This window comes from Passer domesticus, chromosome 25, assembly GCF_036417665.1.
Source record: "Passer domesticus isolate bPasDom1 chromosome 25, bPasDom1.hap1, whole genome shotgun sequence".
NCBI classification, from domain to species: Eukaryota; Metazoa; Chordata; class Aves; order Passeriformes; family Passeridae; genus Passer; species Passer domesticus.
In genome coordinates, this window is record NC_087498.1 from 1,876,012 (window position 1) to 1,894,845 (window position 18,834).

Genomic DNA, 18,834 nt, shown 5'->3' on the forward strand with positions numbered 1-18,834 from the left:
TTCCACCATCCCCCAGCCCTCCCCGGGGCCAGCTCAGCGCGCTGGGATGGGCGTTCGTGGGAAGGAGCGGGAGCATCCCCCCTTCCCGTGAGCCCCCCGCGCCCGGGGGTCCCCGTTCCCACCCGGCCCGGGGGGAATCTCGGCCAAGGGCTCTGTGTCTGGACAAGCCATGCTGGGGGAGCCCGGGCTGACGGCGGCGGCAGCGGCGGGCCGGGAGCGAGAGGTTTATTTTGTATAGGAATGATTTTTAATGAATGCAATATTAATCCTTGCAGATGAGCAATAAATCATTAAAGTCTAATTAAACTATTAGGAAAAACGAAGTGCTTTTGGTTGTGGGTGCTTTGTTCGGTGCCTTGGGGGGGACATTGAGCTGTTTCTGAGTTCAGGGCAGGGCTGGAATCTCCCTTTGGCCACCTTGGGGCTGGCATTGGGTCCTGCCAGAATTTTCTGAGCGTTGCCACAACTCTGGATTTTGGGGTGTCACCTTCTTTAAAGCCCAACGGGACACCTTAGCTTGGGGTTTAACCCCGTCAGGTTCCTTTGTGGGGTCCGACTCCCCTCTGAGCCCATCAGGTCCCCCCGTTTTGGGGTCTGAGCCCCCAGCCCCGTCCCCGGAGCGTTCCTTTGTTCCGGGCCCCTCAGGGTGGGTTCCTGCCACTCCCAACATGGCGGCCTCCAGCGCCCGCCCCGCCCTGGGGCGAGGCGGAAGTGCCGCACCCAGCATGGCCGCGCCCGGAGCCGCGCCGCACCCAAGATGGCCGCGCGGGGGCGGAGCCCGCCGCCCGGCCGTGTGTCGCGCCGTCCGTGGCCGCCGGGGGCAGGCAGCGCCGGCCGTGACGCGGCCGCCGCGGCGGAGCGGCGGGGCCGGCGGGCGGAGCTGCATCGCACCCACCGGAGACACCGGCGCTCCCCCAGGTGCCACTCCCAACATGGCGGCGGCGCTGCCCCGGCTCTCCCTGCCGCTCCCGCGAGAGGAGGGGGTGAGTCCTCGCGAGAGCTCGGCGCGGCGGAGCGGCCGACATGGAGCCGAGTGGCGGCCCCGGGCCGGGCCCTGTCCCGGTCCCGGGGAACAACAAGGGCCGCGGTGGGGCGGCCGCGCCCGGGAGGGGCCGCGACCTGGCCCGGCCGCCGCGCAAGGACTCCGAGGTCAGCGCCGCCGCCGCCGCCGGGAGTGGGGCGGCCTTCCCGGGCGGGGCGGGCCGCGCCGGGCCTCGTCCGGGGCCTGCCCGTGGGTGCCGGTGCCCGGGGGCGGTGCTGGTGTCCGGGCGGTGCCGGTGTCCGGTGGTGCCCGTGCTCGTGGATCCCTGTGGGTGCCAGTGCCCGTAGTGCCGGTGCCCGGCTCTGCCAGCCGTGCTTGGGCACCGCCTTCCCCGGGAGCAGCCCCGGGCCGGCTCGGCCGCTGGCTCCGGTGCTCCAGTGCTGGAACCGGTCCTGGACCGGCCGCTGCCTCGGTACCGCTTCCCTGGCGCAGTGGCCCCGGGCTGTGGAGCCGAGAGGCTCTCCCTGCCCGGCCTGCTCGGCCCTGGGGCTGCCGGAGGCTGCCCGGTCTCGGTCGGTGCCGGGTTCCCCTTCATCCATCCATCCATCCACCCCTTGCCCAGGTCCGGGGGCCGTGACCGGGCTGGGCCGCGAGGGTGGCTCGGTCGGCCGGTCCCAAACGGGAGTGACAGGGCTGGCCCGGGGGTCTCCCAGCCCATCCGGGGGTTTTCTCGCTGTTGCCGGTCGTTGCCTGCCCGGGGTGGGTGTCGGGTCCCGCTGCCGTGCTCGGATCCAGCGAGAGGTGACCGACCCCCCCGGGGACACCCCGCGGTGCTGGGGTCACCCTGAGCCTGGGGGGTCGGAGGGTTCTGTGGAGCTGAGGTATCCCGGGGCTTTTCCAAAGTGTTTCATTCCTGGGATGGCCCCAGAGCCGTTCTCTCCCACGGCTTCCTCAGGAAGGTCCCTGGAATGCCAGGGGAGGGATGTGAGGGGGAATCCTGGAGAACCTGAGGTGGATCGAGCTACCCCTCTCTGAGACTCCTGGAATTTGGGATTATTCTGATGTGGGCCTGCCCCTGTCAGGAGTGGGAGCCTCCAAATTGAGGATAGTTCTGCTTGTGGATTCATGCAGGGGTGGGTGCCCCAGAATTTGTGTGGGTTTGGTTCTGAGTGTGCTGCTTCTTCAGGAATACATTCCCCAAAATTTGGGCTGGCTCTGCTCCTCTCTCAGGGGTGGATGTCCTGAGCGGGTTCTGGTCTGAGTCTGCCCTGTGCTCAGGAGTGTGGGTCCCAAAATTCCGCTCAGGGTCTGCCCCTCACTCAGAGGTGGGTGCCCCAGAGTTTGGGAGAGTTGTGGTGTGGATCTGCCCCTCACTCAGGAGTGGGAGTCCCATAATTCAGGAGCATTCTGCTCTGGGTCTGCCCCTCACTCAGGAGTGAGTGCCCCAAGATTTGGGATGGTTCTTGTACGGGTCTGCCCCTCACTCAGGGCTGGGTGAGGATTCTGTTCTGGATCCTCCCCGTGCTCAGGAGCGGGAGCCTCATAATTCAGGAGAGTTCTGGTGTGGATTTGCCCTGTGCTCAGGATCCTGAAATTTGTGAGTCTTGCTGTGCAGCTGCCCCACTCAGGCTGGGTGCCCTGGAATGCTGTGGGTCGATGTTCTTGATTTCTGTAAAGGGAGCTGGTATTTAGTGCACTAAAGATTCTCCTGGATGTTTTTGCAGCCTCTCCAAAGCTGTTTGGAGTTGTTTCATCCTCACTAATCCCATCTGCTGAGACAGCACAGGGGGATAGCCCAAATTTTCCCAATGTTGTGTGAAATGGGAGAGCTCTGGGAGCTCCCTGATCTCAGAGAACCCTCTGAGACCCTGTGTCCTGCCGTGTTTGTTGTGCTCTGGGGGTGCTGCAGTGGCTCCATGCGGCACTGGAGACGCAGGAGGTGGGCTGGGGTTGCCTCGGTAACGTTTGTGCTGCTGCAGGAATGTTTTTGGTCCCTAAACCAGGAAGACCAGCCCTGGATTTGCAGGAGGATGAGGTGAATTGTGAGTGTTTTCAGGGGTTTTGGTTTTCCTGAACTATGCTGTAATGGAATTGATTTTTCTCCCATGTGTTCAGGGCTATTCGGAGTCGCCAGACCTGGAGTTTGAATATGCAGACACGGATAAATGGACAGCAGAGCTGTCAGGTAAGGAATCCTTCTGTGATGGATCAATTAATCAACCATCATTTCCTCTCCTGGTAGAATTAAAGGAACTCTTGTCAGTTCCAGTATCGCTTTATTATTATATTTAAATGCTGTATTGTTGTTAAAAGGGGCAAGATATGTGTAGTTCATCTTTTTGGCCTTACACTGGGTGGGGTTTTATTACATTTTGATATTTTGCTAAAACTGCACTTCCCAGGGCTGGGTTGCAGCTTGGTGCAGGTTTTTGGAGCTTCTCCTCTTTTGGCAGAGCTGTACAGCTACACAGAGGGGCCAGAGTTCCTGCTCAACCGAAAATGCTTCGAGGAGGACTTCAGGATCCACAGTAAGAGCTGGATCATTTTCTGGATTCCTCTCCCCTGGGGAGGGACAGGGATTTCTCTTCCTGGAGAAGAGGAGCCTGATGTCAGAGCTCACCGGGGTCTGCAGCTTCTTCTGAGGGGCAGCTTCAATCTCTGCTCCCTGTGACAGGGACAGGAGTCAAGGGAAGGGCTGGGGCTGCGTCAGGGCAGGGTCAGGCTGGATATCTGGAAAGGTTCTTCCCCCAGAGGGTGTGGGCACTCCCCAGGCTCCCCAGGGAATGAGCATGGCCCCGAGGCTGCCAGAGCTCCAGGAGCATTTGGACAGTTCACTCAGTGACCCAGTGAGATTTTGGGGTGTCCTGTGCAGCACCAGGAGCTGGCCTCTCTGATCCTTGTGGGTGCCGTGCAGCTCAGGCCGTTCGGTGATGCCACGGCTGCTGTACCCCCTGCTGCAGAGCAGGAGCCCTCCCTCAGCCCTCACCCGTCCCGGCAGCCCTTCCCCAGCATCCCCTGGCTCTGCAGGGCCCGGCTGAGCCTGTCCCCAGAGCCCTGCTTGGTTTGCAGTGCGGGACAAGAGGTGGCCGGAGCTGGAGCGGACGCAGCACCGCACGCACGCCATGCGCCTGCTGGACGGGCTGGAGGTGACCGCGCGCGAGAAGCGGCTGCGCGTGGCACGCGCCATCCTCTACGTGGCACAAGGTGACAGCGGCACTGCCCCTTGCTTCCCCTGCTAGCTGCGTGAAGTGGGGTATAGTTAATGTATATATTGTATATATTGTATATATTGTACAGTTAGATGGGCAGCTGTATGTGTTATATTGTATACGTTAACTGTTTTATGTATAGCCTGTATTTAAATAGTTAATGTAGAACTCCTTTACGTTTATAAAGTTTATACATAGATATAAGATATATATAAGATATAGATATAAGACCTATATATATATATAAGATATGTAGATATCTTATATCTATATGTATGTAATATATATGTATCTATCTTCTATAGAGATCTATATAGATATAAGATTTAGATCTAGATATATATCTTATATATCTAGATCTAAATCTTATATCTAGATATATCTAGTTATAGATATCTTATATCTAGATATATCTTATATCTAAATCTTATCTGTATCTTATATATCTTATATATCTTATATCTAAATCTAAATCTTATATCTATCTATATCTTATCTAGATCTTATATCTAGGTAAGATATATAGATATCTATAAGATATGTATATCTATATATCTTATCTAGATCTTATATCTAGATAAGCTATATATAATATAGATAAAAGGTATAGATAAGATATGTTTTATATATATCTTTATATATATATTTTATATATCTTTGTATCTTTTATATGTATAAGATATATATATATAAAAGATACTTATATGTAATATATATTTGATACATTTTGTATAGTATATGTACTATGTGATACACAATAGGTAATACAGAGTTTTGTATTATATATACTGTAATGTACATTGTATTATAATATGTATTATAATACGTATTATAATACAATGTACATTATAGTATATATGATACAATATATATTGTAGATTACAATTCAGTCTACAATATGTTTTGTAGATTGTATTGTACTATATGTTACATATAGAATGCATATTATAATTATATGTGTATACTATATATATGAGACATAGTACAATATAATCTCATATGTATAGTATGTACATAAAAATATTTAATTATGTGTACTACATGTAGTACATAATACATTATAATCTACAATACATGTTACATATAATATACTGTATATTGTATATTATATATTATATATTATATATATTACATTATATGTCTTACATATAATGCATTGTGTATTTAATATATTTCTACATTATATATTAAATGCATTTAATATATATTATGTATCAGATATAGTTTGTATTACTCGTATTATATATTATACATTATACACAATGTGTTATATGTATTGTATGTAATATATCAATATATAACATAATGAATATATAGTAGTAATATGATATGATAATTACAAATTATTTTAATGTATAGTATTTTGAAGAATCTTCATTCCTTGTGGATTCCATTCCACCTGGGATGTCTGGAACCAAGCTGAATCTCCTGGCAGCAGATAGTTTAGAGCAGTTTGGCCCAAAATCAGGCTGATGTCCCTGTGTTATCCCAGTTCTGCAGACCAGGAGTGCATTACCCAGAGAGGGCAGCTCCACGCCCTGCACCCCAGTTCCCCAGTGTGGAGGGTGGGCAGGGGTGCTGGGCAGGGCCCGTGGGGCTGGCATCAGCAGGGTCTCCTCGCAGGCACCTTCGGGGAGTGCAGCTCCGAGGCCGAGGTCCAGGCTTGGATGAGGTACAACATCTTCCTCCTGCTGGAGGTGGGAACGTTCAACGCCTTGGTGGAGCTGCTCAACATGGAGATTGAGTGAGTACTGGGGGAAAACACTTCAGGAGGCTCTGGAATTCACCAGAGTGACATCCTGGGTGGATGTGTAATGTAGGATTATACCTGATTTATCCTGAAATTCCCCATGAATCAAAGTGCCTGGCAGCAAACAGGCAGCTCTGCTCCTCCTCACATGGCTGGGAACGGGGAGTTCATGGCAGCAGTGTCTGTCTCAGGGTGTGGAGCTGGCACTTGGAGTGCCCATGACAGAGTCTGAATTCCCCCAGATTCTCTCTGAGCTGTTCTCCCTCCGCAGCAACAGCGCAGCCTGTTCCAGTGCCGTGAGGAAACCGGCCATTTCCCTGGCTGACAGCACCGACCTCAGGTATGGACTGGGACTGGGGCACCAGGAGGGGCTCCAGGGTTCTCTGGGAGCTTTGGGAGGCTGAGGCAGGCACTGCAAGGGGTCCCAGAGCTGTCCCAGCTCTGAGAGCTCCTGCAGGTGTCTGTCATGCTCAGCCTGCACAGCAGGAATGGGACAGGTTGGGGATATGAAAGCAGTAACATTTGGGAAAGCAGATTTTTTTCTTGTTTGGACTTGTGGAGACTTTTCCCCCCAGTGCCTGTGTACTGGTGTGGAGCAGGTACCTGAATTGTGGATCTGGGTTGCTCCAGCTTCTCCCTGAGCCCTGGCTGCTGGCAGTGCTTCCAGAACTTATCCCTGGCAGGGATTCAGGTGCCCTGGTTTTTGCAGGGTGCTGCTGAACATCATGTACCTGATTGTGGAGACTGTGCGCCAGGAGGCCGAGGGGGACAAGCCTGAGTGGAAGAGCATGAGGCAAACCTTCCGAGCAGAGCTGGGTGAGGACCAGCAGCAGGGATAGAGCTTCCAGGGCTGGAGACAGTCACATGGGATTTGGCTCTAGGAGTTGGGTAATAGTGACTGCCAGCACTGGGTTGGTTTCTGCACCACTTCTGAGGCAGAGGGAGGTGAGCAGAGGAAGCCATCCAGCCTTTTCTGCTGCTGGGTGCTCTCTCCCTGAGAAAAAAACTGGAATATTTGAGCTGTTGTTTCCTCTTAAACATAAAGGTAAGAAATTATGGTGTTTATGAGGCCTTGGAAGGGGAGAGGGAGCTATCTGGGGTGAGGTGAGAATCTTGGACCTAATGGGGAGGAGAGTGCAGGAGCTGGTGATACTGGTGATGGGGGTGAGGCCAGGGGTAAGGAATTCCTGGCTGATGGTGCTGTGTGGTTGCAGGAGCCCCTCTGTACAACAATGAGCCCTTCTCTGTCATGCTCTTTGGGATGGTGACCAAATTCTGCAGCGGCCATGCTCCACACTTCCCCATGAAGAAAGTGCTGCTTCTGCTCTGGAAGACTGTGCTGGTAAGGAGAGGCCGTGGAATGTCTGGTTTGATACTTGGCAGAGGAGGGAATTCTGCTCTCAGAGTTGGCTGTAATTGCTCCATCCTCTTTTTCTGGTGTTCAGTTTTCCTTTAAACCCAGTCCCAGGTTTTCCTCCACAGGGAGCACTGGATATTGGTGTCTGGAGCTGGATACTAAGGATAGACCCAAAGCAAGGTCCCTGGCTGGGGAAGGGAAAGTTCTGAACAGTTGTGGATGCCTGGACATCCTCCTGTCCCTTCTGCCTCTGTCAATGGCAAGAGGTGCACAGGACAGGCAGCTCCTGTTTGAAACTGGGGAAGGGTTTGGGCTCCTCAGGATAAGAGAGACTTTGAGGGGCTGGAGTGTGTCCAGGGAGAGGAACGTTACTGGGGAAGGGTCTGAAGTGGCTGATGGAGTTGCAGGGGGCTCAGCCTGGAGAAAAGGAGGCTCAGGGGGGACCTTTTGGCTCTGCACAACTCCCTGACAGGAGGGGATAGCCAGGTGAGGATCAGGCTCTGATCCCAGGGAACACGGACAGGGCAAAGAAAATGACATCAAGCTGTGCCAGGGGAGGTTTAGGTTGGATATTGGGAAGTTTTTTTCATGGAAAGAGTGGTCAGGCATTGGCACAGGCTGCCCAGGACAATGTTGGAGTCAGCATCCCCAGGTGGATTTAAAGGAGACAGATGTGGCACTGGTGGCATGGATTACTGGTGGCCTTGGCAGTGCAGCAGGAGCAGTTGGACTCGATCTGAACTATTCTGTGATTCTGCAAAGTGGGTTTGGGAGGGGCAGGTGCAGCTGTCCCTGGAGCCCCCTGTGCCGTGCTCAGCATGCTGTGGTGTCCCTTGCAGTGCACCCTGGGAGGGTTTGAGGAGCTGCAGAGCATGAAGGCAGAGAAGAGGGAGATGCTGGGCCTGCCCCCCCTGCCCGAGGACAGCATCCAGGTGATCCGCAACATGCGCGCGGCCTCCCCGCCCGCCTCCGCCTCCGACCTCATCGAGCAGCAGCAGAAGCGCGGCCGGAGGGAGCACAAGGTGGGGACAGGGACATTAGGGAGGGCACTGCCAGCCTCTGGGCTTGCTTTTGGGACATTCCCTTCCCTCTCTCCCCGCTCCAGGCCCTCATTAAGCAGGATAACCTCGATGCCTTCAACGAGCGGGATCCGTACAAAGCTGATGACTCCCGCGAGGAAGAAGAAGAAAATGATGATGACAACAGCCTGGAGGGAGAGACCTTCCCCCTGGAACGGGATGAAGTGATGCCCCCCCCTACCCAGCACCCCCCCAGCGACCGCATCACCTGCCCCAAAGGGCTGCCCTGGGCCCCCAAGGTCCGGTGAGTCCGGGGTCTCGCTGTTGGGAGGACTGGAGCAGGGTCAGGGAAATGGAGGCTGTTGGATGTTGGGAATCTCAGCAGGGATGTAGGGAAGGTGTTTGGGATGGAGTGGTCACTTCGATGGCTGTTTTCTTGTGGGGTTGGCTGGCACGCTTTACCGACCGCAAGGCTGTTCCCTATGCCTGGGCTGTGCCTTTCCCTGTGCCTGGCTGGACATCTTCCAGATGCTCCAGCAGGTGTGACTCTTCCCTTCTCCCTTTGCTGCAGGGAGAAGGACATTGAGATGTTCCTGGAATCCAGCCGCAGCAAATTCATCGGCTACACGCTGGGCAGGTGGGTGCAGAGCCAGCCCAGTGCTGCCATTATGAGGGGCCTGTGGGAGAGGCCAGTTTGGGGGCTGCTTTTGTCTCTACATGGCAGCAGAGAAGGCCTTGGCTGGCTGGTCCATGGCTTCATCCCTGGGTGGTCTCTGCCCCACCCCTGGGTGCTCAGCTCTGCTCCCAGCCTGGCTCTTTCCCTCCTCTAGTGACACCAACACCGTGGTGGGCTTGCCCAGGCCCATCCATGAGAGCATCCGCACCCTGAAGCTGGTGAGTTGGGGAATTCCTCCAGCCCCTGCTGCTGTATGGGTGCCCCTTGCCCATCTCCCTGCTCCCATCACAGCTCAGCTTGGATTTTCCTGACCATTTTCCCCTTCCTCCACCTAGTGATGGGAGAGCAGCCTTAAGCTTTACTCTCATCCTGGACTCACAGGTTGTCTGAGCCCCTTCCTTAAGGAACTTCATCCCTTCCTCAGGGGACTCCATCCCTTCCTCAGGGGATTCCATCCCTTTCTTAGGGGGTTCCATCCCTTCCTCAGGGGATTCCATCCCTTTCTTAGGGCATTCCATTCCTTCCTCAGGGGATTCCATTCCTTCCTCAGGGGATTCCATCCCTTTCTTAGGGGGTTCCATCCCTTTCTTAGGGGGTTTTATCCCTCTCTTCATGTCTTCATCCCTTTCCCACTGGCCTTGTCGCAGACCTGAGCCCAGCAGCTCCCACCCTGCACATCTACAGGTCACCCCTGGGACAGGGATCTGCGAGGGATGGAACAGGGTGGTGGGAGCAGGCTGGGACTGGGGGCAGCACTGGGGGACTGTGGTGACCCCACCCTGTCCCCTGCAGCACAAGTACACGTCCATTGCTGAGGTGCAGGTGCACATGGAAGAGGAGTTCCTGCGCTCCCCGCTCTCCGGAGTGAGTGTGGGAATGGGATGGGATGGGATGGGATGGGATGGGATGGGATGGGATGGGATGGGATGGGATGGGATGGGATGGGATGGGATGGGATGGGATGGGATGGGATGGGATGGGATGGGGTGGGATGGGATGGGATGGGATGGGATGGGATGGGATGGGATGGGATGGGATGGGATGGGATGGGATGGGATGGGATGGGATGGGGTGGGATGGGATGGGATGGGATGGGATGGGATGGGATGGAGATGGAGATGGAGATGGAGATGGAGATGGAGATCCTGGGCTGGGAGTTGAGGGCACACGGTCCTGCCAGGTTTTTTGGCAGGGCTGAGGGGTTTGTTTTGCTGGGGAGGGGTTTCTCTGGGGCAGAGGGTTTGGGGCAGGATTTGGGTTTACTCCATGGGCTCATACTCCATGGTGCTGGTGGCAGCTCCTGGGATGAGGTTTTCTGGTCTCTCCTGGCACCAGGGGGAAGAGGAAGTGGAGCAAGTCCCTGCAGAGATCCTGTACCAGGGCCTGCTGCCCAGCCTGCCCCAGTACATGGTGAGCTGGGGAGCACTGGGTTTCCCTGGATCAGTCCCTTTCCAGTGATGCATCCCAAGTTTTTGCCCCTGGCCCTTCCTTGTTCCTCCCTCCTGCAGTGGGGAAAGGGCCTGTTGCCAGTCCCCTGCAGCTCCCTTTCCCCCTCCATCTCTCTCTTCTTCCCAGATTGCTCTGCTGAAGATCCTCCTGGCTGCAGCCCCCACCTCCAAAGCCAAGACAGACTCCATCAACATCCTGGCAGATGTGCTGCCCGAGGAGATGCCGTGAGTGTCTGGGAGCAGAGCAGCTGCCTGGGGGTGGCGAGGGAAGGAGGGATGGGAGGGAGCTGGGAGAGTGACCTGGTGTGGGCTGGGGCTCCCTGGGGGACATGACCCTGCTCTGCCCTGGATTGCACCCTGCAGGAACTGGTGGCCTCCTGCAGCAGGAGCAGTTGGACTTGATGATCTCAGAGGGCTTTTCCAACCTGAACGATTCTGTGATCCTGCCAAGTGGGTTTGGGAAGGGCAGCTGTAGATGCCTCTGGAGCCCCCCATGCTCAGCATGCTGTGGTGTCCCTTGCAGTGCACCCTGGGAGGGTTTGAGGAATCATGGAATACTTTGAGTGGGAAGGGACCTTAAAGCTCATCCAGTCCCACCCACTGCCATTGGCAGGGACACCTTCCACTAGACCAGGTTGGGCTTGGACACTTCCAAAGATGGGGCAGCCACAGCTTCCCTGAACACCTGTGTCACCCTGAGAGGGAAGAATCCCTCCTGACACTGTCCCTCTGTGTCCCCCAGGACCACTGTGCTGCAGAGCATGAAGCTGGGCGTGGATGTCAATCGGCACAAGGAGATCATTGTCAAGGCCATCTCTGCTGTGCTGCTGCTCCTGCTCAAACACTTCAAGCTCAACCACATCTACCAGGTGAGGTGGGCTGGGGTCCAGCTGTGCCCACGGGTCTCTGGGCATGGCAGGACCCTGAGTGGGTCCCTGTTCACCCACGTTCTCCTCCCCAGTTTGAGTACATGGCCCAGCACCTGGTCTTTGCCAACTGCATCCCGCTCATCCTCAAGTTCTTCAACCAGAACATCATGTCCTACATCACTGCCAAGAACAGGTGAGGAGAAGGCAGCCCACCTGCATTCCTGGGGGATGTTGGGAGGGGTCCCTGTTTCTTTGGCCTCTCTGCAGTCCCTCCCTGGCTGTGGCTCAGGCAGAGCTGCAAAGTTCCCACCACAGCCCATCTGCAGTGTGTGGGAAGTGGGAGCTGCATTGCCCCCCAGGCCAGGGGGGATCTGGGGCAGCAGCACAAGCACCCCTCTCCTTCCTACAGCATCTCTGTGCTGGACTACCCCTACTGTGTTGTGCATGAGCTGCCAGAGCTGACGGCAGAGAGCCTGGTGAGTCCTCGTGCTGTGACAGTCCTGGCACCTGGGGTGTGCCCGGGGAATGTGGGATGCAGGGACACAACAGGGCTCCAGCCCCTGCACCCTCAGCTCTCCTGTGCTCAGCTCCTGGGGTTCTGGGGGGGGGGATGGGGATGGGAATGGCAGGTGTCTGCTGGGGTGGAGCATGTCCAGGGAAGGGAATGGAGCTGGGGAAGGGGCTGGAGCACCAGGAGGGGCTGAGGGAGCTGGGGGGATTCAGCCTGGAGAAAAGGAGCTCAGGGGGGACCTTCTGGCTCTGCACAACTCCCTGACAAGGGGATGGAGCTGGGGGTTTGAGGTTCTAGTCCCAGGGAACAGGACAAGCAAAAATGGCCTCAAGCTGTGCCAGGGGAAGTTCAGGTTGGATATTGGAGAAAAATTCTTTGTGAAAAGGATGGTCAGACACTGATACAGGCTGGCCAGGGCAGTGCTGGAGTCACCATCTCTGGAAGTGTTCAGAAAATGTGTGGGTGTGCATGTGGCACTTGGGGACAGGGATTACTGGTGGCCTTGACAGTGCTGTGGGAACAGTTGGACTTGATGATCTCAGAGGGCTTTCCCAATCTTAATTCCATGATTGGAGGATTCCATGCCCACATGCTGTACTGTCCCCTTTGGACGTGGCTCCTCAGACCACTCCAGCCTCTCCCCGTCCCCTCTCCAATCCCTTGCCTGACCCTGCATCTCCTTCCCCACAGGAGGCTGGAGACAACAACCAGTTCTGCTGGCGGAACCTCTTCTCCTGCATAAACCTCCTGCGCATCCTGAACAAGCTGACCAAGTGGAAGCATTCCCGCACCATGGTGAGGGCTGGGAGGGCTCTGGAGCTCAGCACTGGCCAGGCACCTGCGCTGGGGATAGCCTGGGACAACCCAGGGCTTGAGCAGGGGAATGGAGGAGGGGTTGGCCCAGGAGTCCATCCCAGCGGGATCTGGGAATGTTCTGGCAGATGCTGGTGGTGTTCAAGTCGGCGCCGATCCTGAAGCGGGCTCTGAAGGTGAAGCAGGCCATGATGCAGCTCTACGTGCTGAAGCTGCTCAAGGTGCAGACCAAGTACCTGGGCAGGCAGTGGAGGAAGAGCAACATGAAAACCATGTCAGCCATTTACCAGAAAGTGCGGCACCGCCTCAACGACGACTGGGCCTACGGCAACGGTACATCCTGGCACCCCTGGCATCCCCAGCCCTCCTGCTCTGGGGTCTGTGGCACCCCTGGCATCCCCAGCCCTCCTGCTCTGGGGTCTGTGACACCCCTGGCATCCCCAGCCCTCCTGCTCTGGGGTCTGTGGCACCCCTGGCATCCCCAGCCCTCCTGCTCCAGGGGCTGTGCCCCGAGCTCGCCCTTTGCTGCCTGAGGCTTGGGCAGGTGTGCTGGGTTGCCCTTGGTGGACCTTGACTGGTTGAGCTTGAGCAGCAGTGTCTACTGAGCTGCTCTATCCTTTCCCATCTGGACAGGGCAGAGGAAATCAGCTGGGGAATGACTTGTAGGTTGAAATAAGGTAGTTCAGTACAGCAAGAACAGAAAAAAACCAGGTTTGTTCTCTACTTCCCATCAGCAAGTGATGTTCAGCCACCTTGGAGAAGCCAGGCTGCAGCACGTGGACCTGCTGCTCTGGAAGGCTCATGCTTTAAATAACAAATGCCCCATCATTCCTCCTCCTTTCCTTAGCTTTTATATCTGATGTGACATCACAGAATCTGGAATATTCCTTTGGCTAACTGGGGTCAGCTGGCCTGTGTCCCCTCCCAGGATCTTGCCCACTTGCATGGACTTGATGGGGTGGGAATTTTGGGAGACAGTGCTGGTGCTGTGGCAGCTCTGCCCAGCAGAGCCAAAATGCTGGTGAGTTCCCAAAACCTTGCCAGCTGCCACTGCAAAGCCCAGCAGTGGCAGGACTCCTGTGAGAAAACAAATCCCAGCTGAGCCAGACACAGTCCAGCATGTCTGGGTGTGGGAGGGATTTTGGGTGGTGACATTGCAGGGATCAGGGCTCTGCCAGGTCTGGGCTGAAAACCCTTTTTTGGCCTAAATTGGGCTGGAACAGCAGGTTTGGTTCCTCCCTGAGGGGGTCCACATGCCCCAGTGGGATGTCCCCTTCCCACCATCAGGGTGTGGGAGCTGGGAGAGGGTGGCATTGCAGTTTCAGAGGTTTTGTTTTGGCCCAGGAATGTCCTTTGTGGGGGTGTACCAGCATTTGCTGGTGCTGAGGCAAGTGGGGCTGAAGGGAGCCCCCATTCCTGGCTTCATTGTGGTTGTTTCCCTGTGGTGGGAATGCTGGAGGTGGTGGTGGAGCTGCTGGTGCTCCTGGCTCTGCACTTTGTTTGAAGTACTTACAAAGATCTTCCCCAAGTGGGAGGGGGCTGGGGGTGCATGGGTTGTTGGGAGGAGACAGAACCAGAGGATATTCCAGACCCTAGGACATCATGCTCAGGATTTAAAGTGGGAGGAAAAGGAGAAATTGGGGAATGTTGGGAGTGATGGTGTTTGTCATCCAAGTCACCATTCCCTGGGATGGGGGCCTGTTCTGAAGGTGCTGAACACCTGCCTGCTTGTGGGAAGTGGGGAATTAACTCCTTCTTTTTCTTCCCTTGTGCTGCACAGCTTTTGCTTTCTTTATTAAGCAGTTTTTATCCTAACCCACCAGTTTTTCAGCTTTTACCCTCCTGATTCTTCCCTGCTCTGGCTGGTGTGGGAATCAGCAAGCAGCCGCATGGGGCTCAGTCTGGCTGGGGTTGCACCACCCCACCGAGGGCTTTGGGCTGCCTGAGGAGTCCCCAGCTCCTCTCTGACCACTCTGATCCCCGTTCCCAGACCTGGATGCCCGTCCCTGGGATTTCCAGGCAGAGGAGTGTGCCCTGCGTGCCAGCATCGAGCGCTTCAACTCGCGGCGCTACGACCGTGCCCACGGCAACCCCGACTTCGTGCCCGTGGACAACTGCCTGCAGAGCGTGCTGGGCCAGCGTGTGGAGCTGCCCGAGGATTTCCAGGTCAACTACGACCTCTGGCTGGAGAGGGAGGTCTTCTCCAGGCCCATCTCCTGGGAGGAGCTGCTGCAGTGATGGACACAGGGAGGCAGGGTGGGTTGCTTGGAGAGCTCGAGGCTGACCTGAGGTTTGGGGGGTCTCTGGGTGGCTGTGCTGTCGTGGTGGGCTTGGGGAGATGATGGAGCTTGGGGAGATGATGGAGCCCACCCCATGTGATGCTTTCAGAGGCACCGCCCTTCTCGTGCCCCCCAGCCAGGAAGGGGGAGCAGGGGGCAGTGTGGGAGGGGGTTCCTTGGGTGGGACACCAGGCTGGCCCTGCCCAGCCCCTCTGGGGGGTCAGGGTGCCTGTGGGGGCTTGAGGGGCTGGGGTGGCCTCCCCTCACCCACGAGGGGTGCAGGAGCTGTACATATATTATATATATTTGGTGATACCTCTGCCCCGAGCGTGGCTGGGCTCTGTCCATGTCCCTGTCCCTCCTGCCTCGAGTTGGGCTGGGATGAGAGTTCCTCATCCCAGGTCCTTGTCCCCACTCATCCCTCAAACCCTGGGGGTACATGGCCCCTCCCCAGCAGGTTTAATCTTACCTTGCACCCAGGTCTGTTGGTTTGGGGGGGCTGGTGGCCTTGTGGGGAGCAGGTTCTCCCAGGCCTTGCCCTGTCCCATTCACTGACCCCTCCTGGGATTTCTGACACCACTGAGGTGTTGCCACTGGGATTTTCTTTGGTCCCTGCTTCCAGCACAGGATCCTGACACCAAATCCTGCCAGAGCTCAGCCTTGCACATTGCCTGGCCTCAGCTTCCCTGGCAGAGGGGCAGCAGCAGCCCTGGGGGGTGAAATCCTGGGGGATTCACCCTGATTTGAGGCAGGGATTTGCAGAGATGGCTGTGGGCAGAGGGAGCCTGGGACAGCACCAATTCCACCCATCACCTGCTGGGATTCTGAGCCTGTGGAGCTCCAGGAGTGAATCCAGCTGTGGGGATGCTCAGCCCCAGCCCTGGAAGCTGCAAACTCAGCCTTGTGAGCCATCAGAGAGGTTCTGTGGGCACAGCCTGGATGGTGACATGCCCTTAATCCCTGCCTGGAGCTGTCCCCATCCTGGCCTCTTCCCCCTCAGCCAGGGTGACACTGAGTTGGAGCCTGGCTCCATCCGGGTGCCCAGTGCTGCACCTGATCCTGTGGGCAGCACAGAGCCAGCTCTGGCTGTGCCTCCAGGAGAGGCACAGAGAAGGAAATGCTGCCCTGGCTTGGTTTAATGATGAGTAAACCTCTTGCAGGAATCCCTGCTCACCTGCTCCTCAGCCCTGGACCTGCTCAGGACACTGCAAAGCTCCCTCAGCTCCCTCAGCACCACTTTGCACCCCAGTAACCCTGAACGTGCTTTGGAAAGAAACACTGTGGTGCTGCTGGCTGGGATGATCCCAGAGGGCTTTTCCAGCCCCAGGGACTGCAGCACTCTGATTGTGTGGGGTGTTGAGCATCCCAAACCTCATCCCTCAGCCCAGGTTCCAAGGGAGCATCAGGTCCTGGCAAAGCCCAGCTCTCAGTGGAGACAAACGGATTTTATCCTCCCTAGGACAGAGGTTTTAAATTGGGATTTTTTTTTTTAATTTTTGGATTTTTTACTGCCCTCCTCAACCACAGAGCTGCTGGATGTGCCCCCAGGGTCCTGCCAGGGCTGTACCCACCCCTGGCACCCACGTGGGTGCCTCCAGCACCATCCTGCCCCCCAAGCCCCATTCCCAGCAGCAGAACAGGCCTGAGGAGCCTGTGGGAGTCTCCATCCCCAGCCCCCCTGGCTTTATAGGGCTGCTGGAGCCATAATTAACTTATGAAAAATGTGGTTTATTGTTTAGAAATGAATAACAAAATCCCCACCGGTGGGAGGGGTGTGAGCTGCCCTGGGTGAGGGTGGGCAGCCCTGGGCTGCCTCCTGTGGCACCCACTGTGGCCAGGCTGTGCCCAGGCTGCCAGGGCTTGCCTGAAGACCTTGAGGCTTTCCAGGCTGGGCTGGAACAGCAGGTTTGGTGCCCCCCGAGGGATCCAGCTGCCCCACAGGGGTGTCCCCCCATCAGGATGTGGGGCTGGGGGGCATTGCAGATTTTGCAGGGAGGGGTTTGGCCCCAGGGTGTCCCTGGGGGGTGCCAGCATCTCCTGGTGCTGGGGTGAGCAGGGTCATTCCTGGCTTCGTTTATTGGTGTTTCCCTGCAGTGGGGGAGGCCACAGTGGGTGAAGGGGGGGGGGGGGGACAGGACACCTCGCTCCTTGGGGACTTGGGGAGCCCCCCTGGTGACCCCCAGAGCAGATGAGGTGCCCCCTCATTACTGGCCTTGCAGGTACCACAGTAACATTCAGAACCCTGCAAAATGCAGAACAAACCCCTTCCCACCCCCCAAATCACCCATTTGTGTCCCAACACCCCAGCTGGAGTCCTGGGAGGGTTCTCACCTGGGATTAAAACTCCTTCCTGAGGGGTGACAGGGAGACCCCTGCCAGGGAAACAGCCTCAGTTTGGGATGCTTTATTGTGCCAGGGCCTTATTTCCCCTCCAAGAGGGAGCAGAACGAGCTGTGTGCTCTGGGGGGGCTTTGGGGCTCCTGCCCCCAGTAACCCCCGGTACCAGCAGCTGTCCCAGCCCTGTCTCCCCAGTATGGGACTGGGAGAGGAAGAGCCCAATTTCTGCCATTGCTGGTTGTGCTGGGCAGGGCGTGAGCAGCCGAATTTCAGCTGGGGAGGGGAGAATTGCCCCCAGTTGCCCTGGTGCTCCACAGTCCCTCCTCAGCCCACCCACGGCTGGCAGTGCCCGGCTGGGGCAGGGGGCACACACGGGGGCTGGAATCTCCATCAAACCCCTGAAGGTGCTGGGAGGGCTCAGGAAATTTGGGGAGCCATTTCCGGGGTGCCGAGCTGCAGTGCCAGCCCTGCTGGGGCAGCCTGGCTTTGGGGGCTCCTCTTTCTCCTCCCCACAGCCCCCCCTGGGCCCCTCTCACCGGGGTGGGGGCAGCGACACCGTGCTGGGGTGTGCAGAGAGGGGTGAAGGTGACCCCAGCACCCTGACCCCCCTCCCCGGGCTGGGGGACACCCTCGGGGGGGCTCCGTGTCCATCCTGGGGGATCATGTGGCCCAGTTCAGGAGGCTCCCGGCGCCCTCTTTGCTCTTCATCCTCAGCGGCATCAGGGTGGGCGCCTTGTAGTCGTGCTGGGCGGGCGGCTCGAAGGGGTGGGGGGCCAGGCCCGGCGGGGGCAGCCCGTGCAGGGGGTACAGGCTGTTGATGCCGGGGTGGGCGCCCGGGGAAGCGGGAATGCCCACGAAGCCACTGCTGGGGGCGGGGGGGTACGGGGACATGCAGGGGGACGGGATGGTCTCGGGGGGCAGCAGCCCCGGGGGGCTCCCAGGGCTCGGCCACAGGTTGTTCTGCAGCTGAAACAACAACAAGCCCAAAATGAGGGTGGGGACATCACACCCTGCTCAGTTTCCCCCTATTCTGCCTCAGATCTCCCTCCCCACTTCAGGATTCCTCTTATCCCACCTGTGATCCCTCTCACCCCTCCTGGATCCCCCTCATCCCCCCTCAGATCCCCCCACCCACGCGGTGCAAAGGGAGCGATGCCTTTGCTCTGTTTTCTGCCCTTGGGGGGGTTCAATCCTGGTTGAATAATTCCCCCCGGGACAGTTTGGCTTCAGGGATGTGCGTGAAGAGTTTAAAACTATTTTTATGCTTTTCGATACTGGGGGAGGAAAGGCAGTTGTGCAGAAAAGGGGGGCAGGAAGCACGGAGAGAGCTAAAGGAGGTCTTCAGGAGGAACACCCCAAAACCTGCCCCAGAGGGCAATGGAGTGGGACGTAAAGCAGCATCTTCCTGCGTGTGGAAAAATGCCATCCTCCCTCTTTTCCATCCCGGGCCGCTCTTCTCCCGAGGGTGGGGGAAACCGGGGAGAAGGGGCAGGAACGGGTGACGTGAGAGGGGGCAGGAGTGGGTGATGTGGGGGGAAGGAAGGGGCAGGAATGGCTGATGTGGGGTGGAAGGGGCAGGAATGG

General features: G+C 56.8%; 2 protein-coding genes across 5 annotated transcripts; one reads left to right on the forward strand and one right to left on the reverse strand.

Annotated features, from left to right (window-relative positions):
* The first annotated feature begins 828 nt into the window (after nucleotides 1-828).
* On the forward strand, nucleotides 829-14,982 carry STRIP1 (striatin interacting protein 1). 4 transcript variants are annotated; one of them, XM_064398840.1, is made up of 21 exons: nucleotides 829-983; nucleotides 3,098-3,167; nucleotides 3,436-3,510; nucleotides 4,052-4,186; nucleotides 5,815-5,935; nucleotides 6,213-6,281; nucleotides 6,651-6,757; nucleotides 7,156-7,283; nucleotides 8,138-8,320; nucleotides 8,404-8,621; nucleotides 8,889-8,954; nucleotides 9,148-9,211; nucleotides 9,786-9,857; nucleotides 10,329-10,403; nucleotides 10,569-10,666; nucleotides 11,184-11,310; nucleotides 11,403-11,503; nucleotides 11,720-11,786; nucleotides 12,512-12,616; nucleotides 12,763-12,967; nucleotides 14,625-14,982. In XM_064398840.1, the coding sequence occupies exons 1-21, from the start codon at nucleotides 933-935 to the stop codon at nucleotides 14,870-14,872; spliced, it is 2,385 nt and encodes a 794-aa protein (XP_064254910.1). In that variant the 5' UTR covers nucleotides 829-932; the 3' UTR covers nucleotides 14,873-14,982. The 4 variants fall into 4 exon arrangements, with proteins under 4 accessions (XP_064254910.1, XP_064254908.1, XP_064254909.1 ...); XM_064398838.1 differs by lacking the exon at nucleotides 829-983 and adding an exon at nucleotides 990-1,149; XM_064398839.1 differs by lacking the exon at nucleotides 829-983 and adding an exon at nucleotides 2,882-3,017.
* Nucleotides 14,983-17,826: 2,844 nt separating this feature from the next.
* On the reverse strand, nucleotides 17,827-18,222 carry ALX3 (ALX homeobox 3). Its single transcript, XM_064398842.1, has one exon. The coding sequence runs from the start codon at nucleotides 18,139-18,141 to the stop codon at nucleotides 17,911-17,913; it is 231 nt and encodes a 76-aa protein (XP_064254912.1). The 5' UTR covers nucleotides 18,142-18,222; the 3' UTR covers nucleotides 17,827-17,910.
* Between the last annotated feature and the right edge of the window lie 612 nt (nucleotides 18,223-18,834).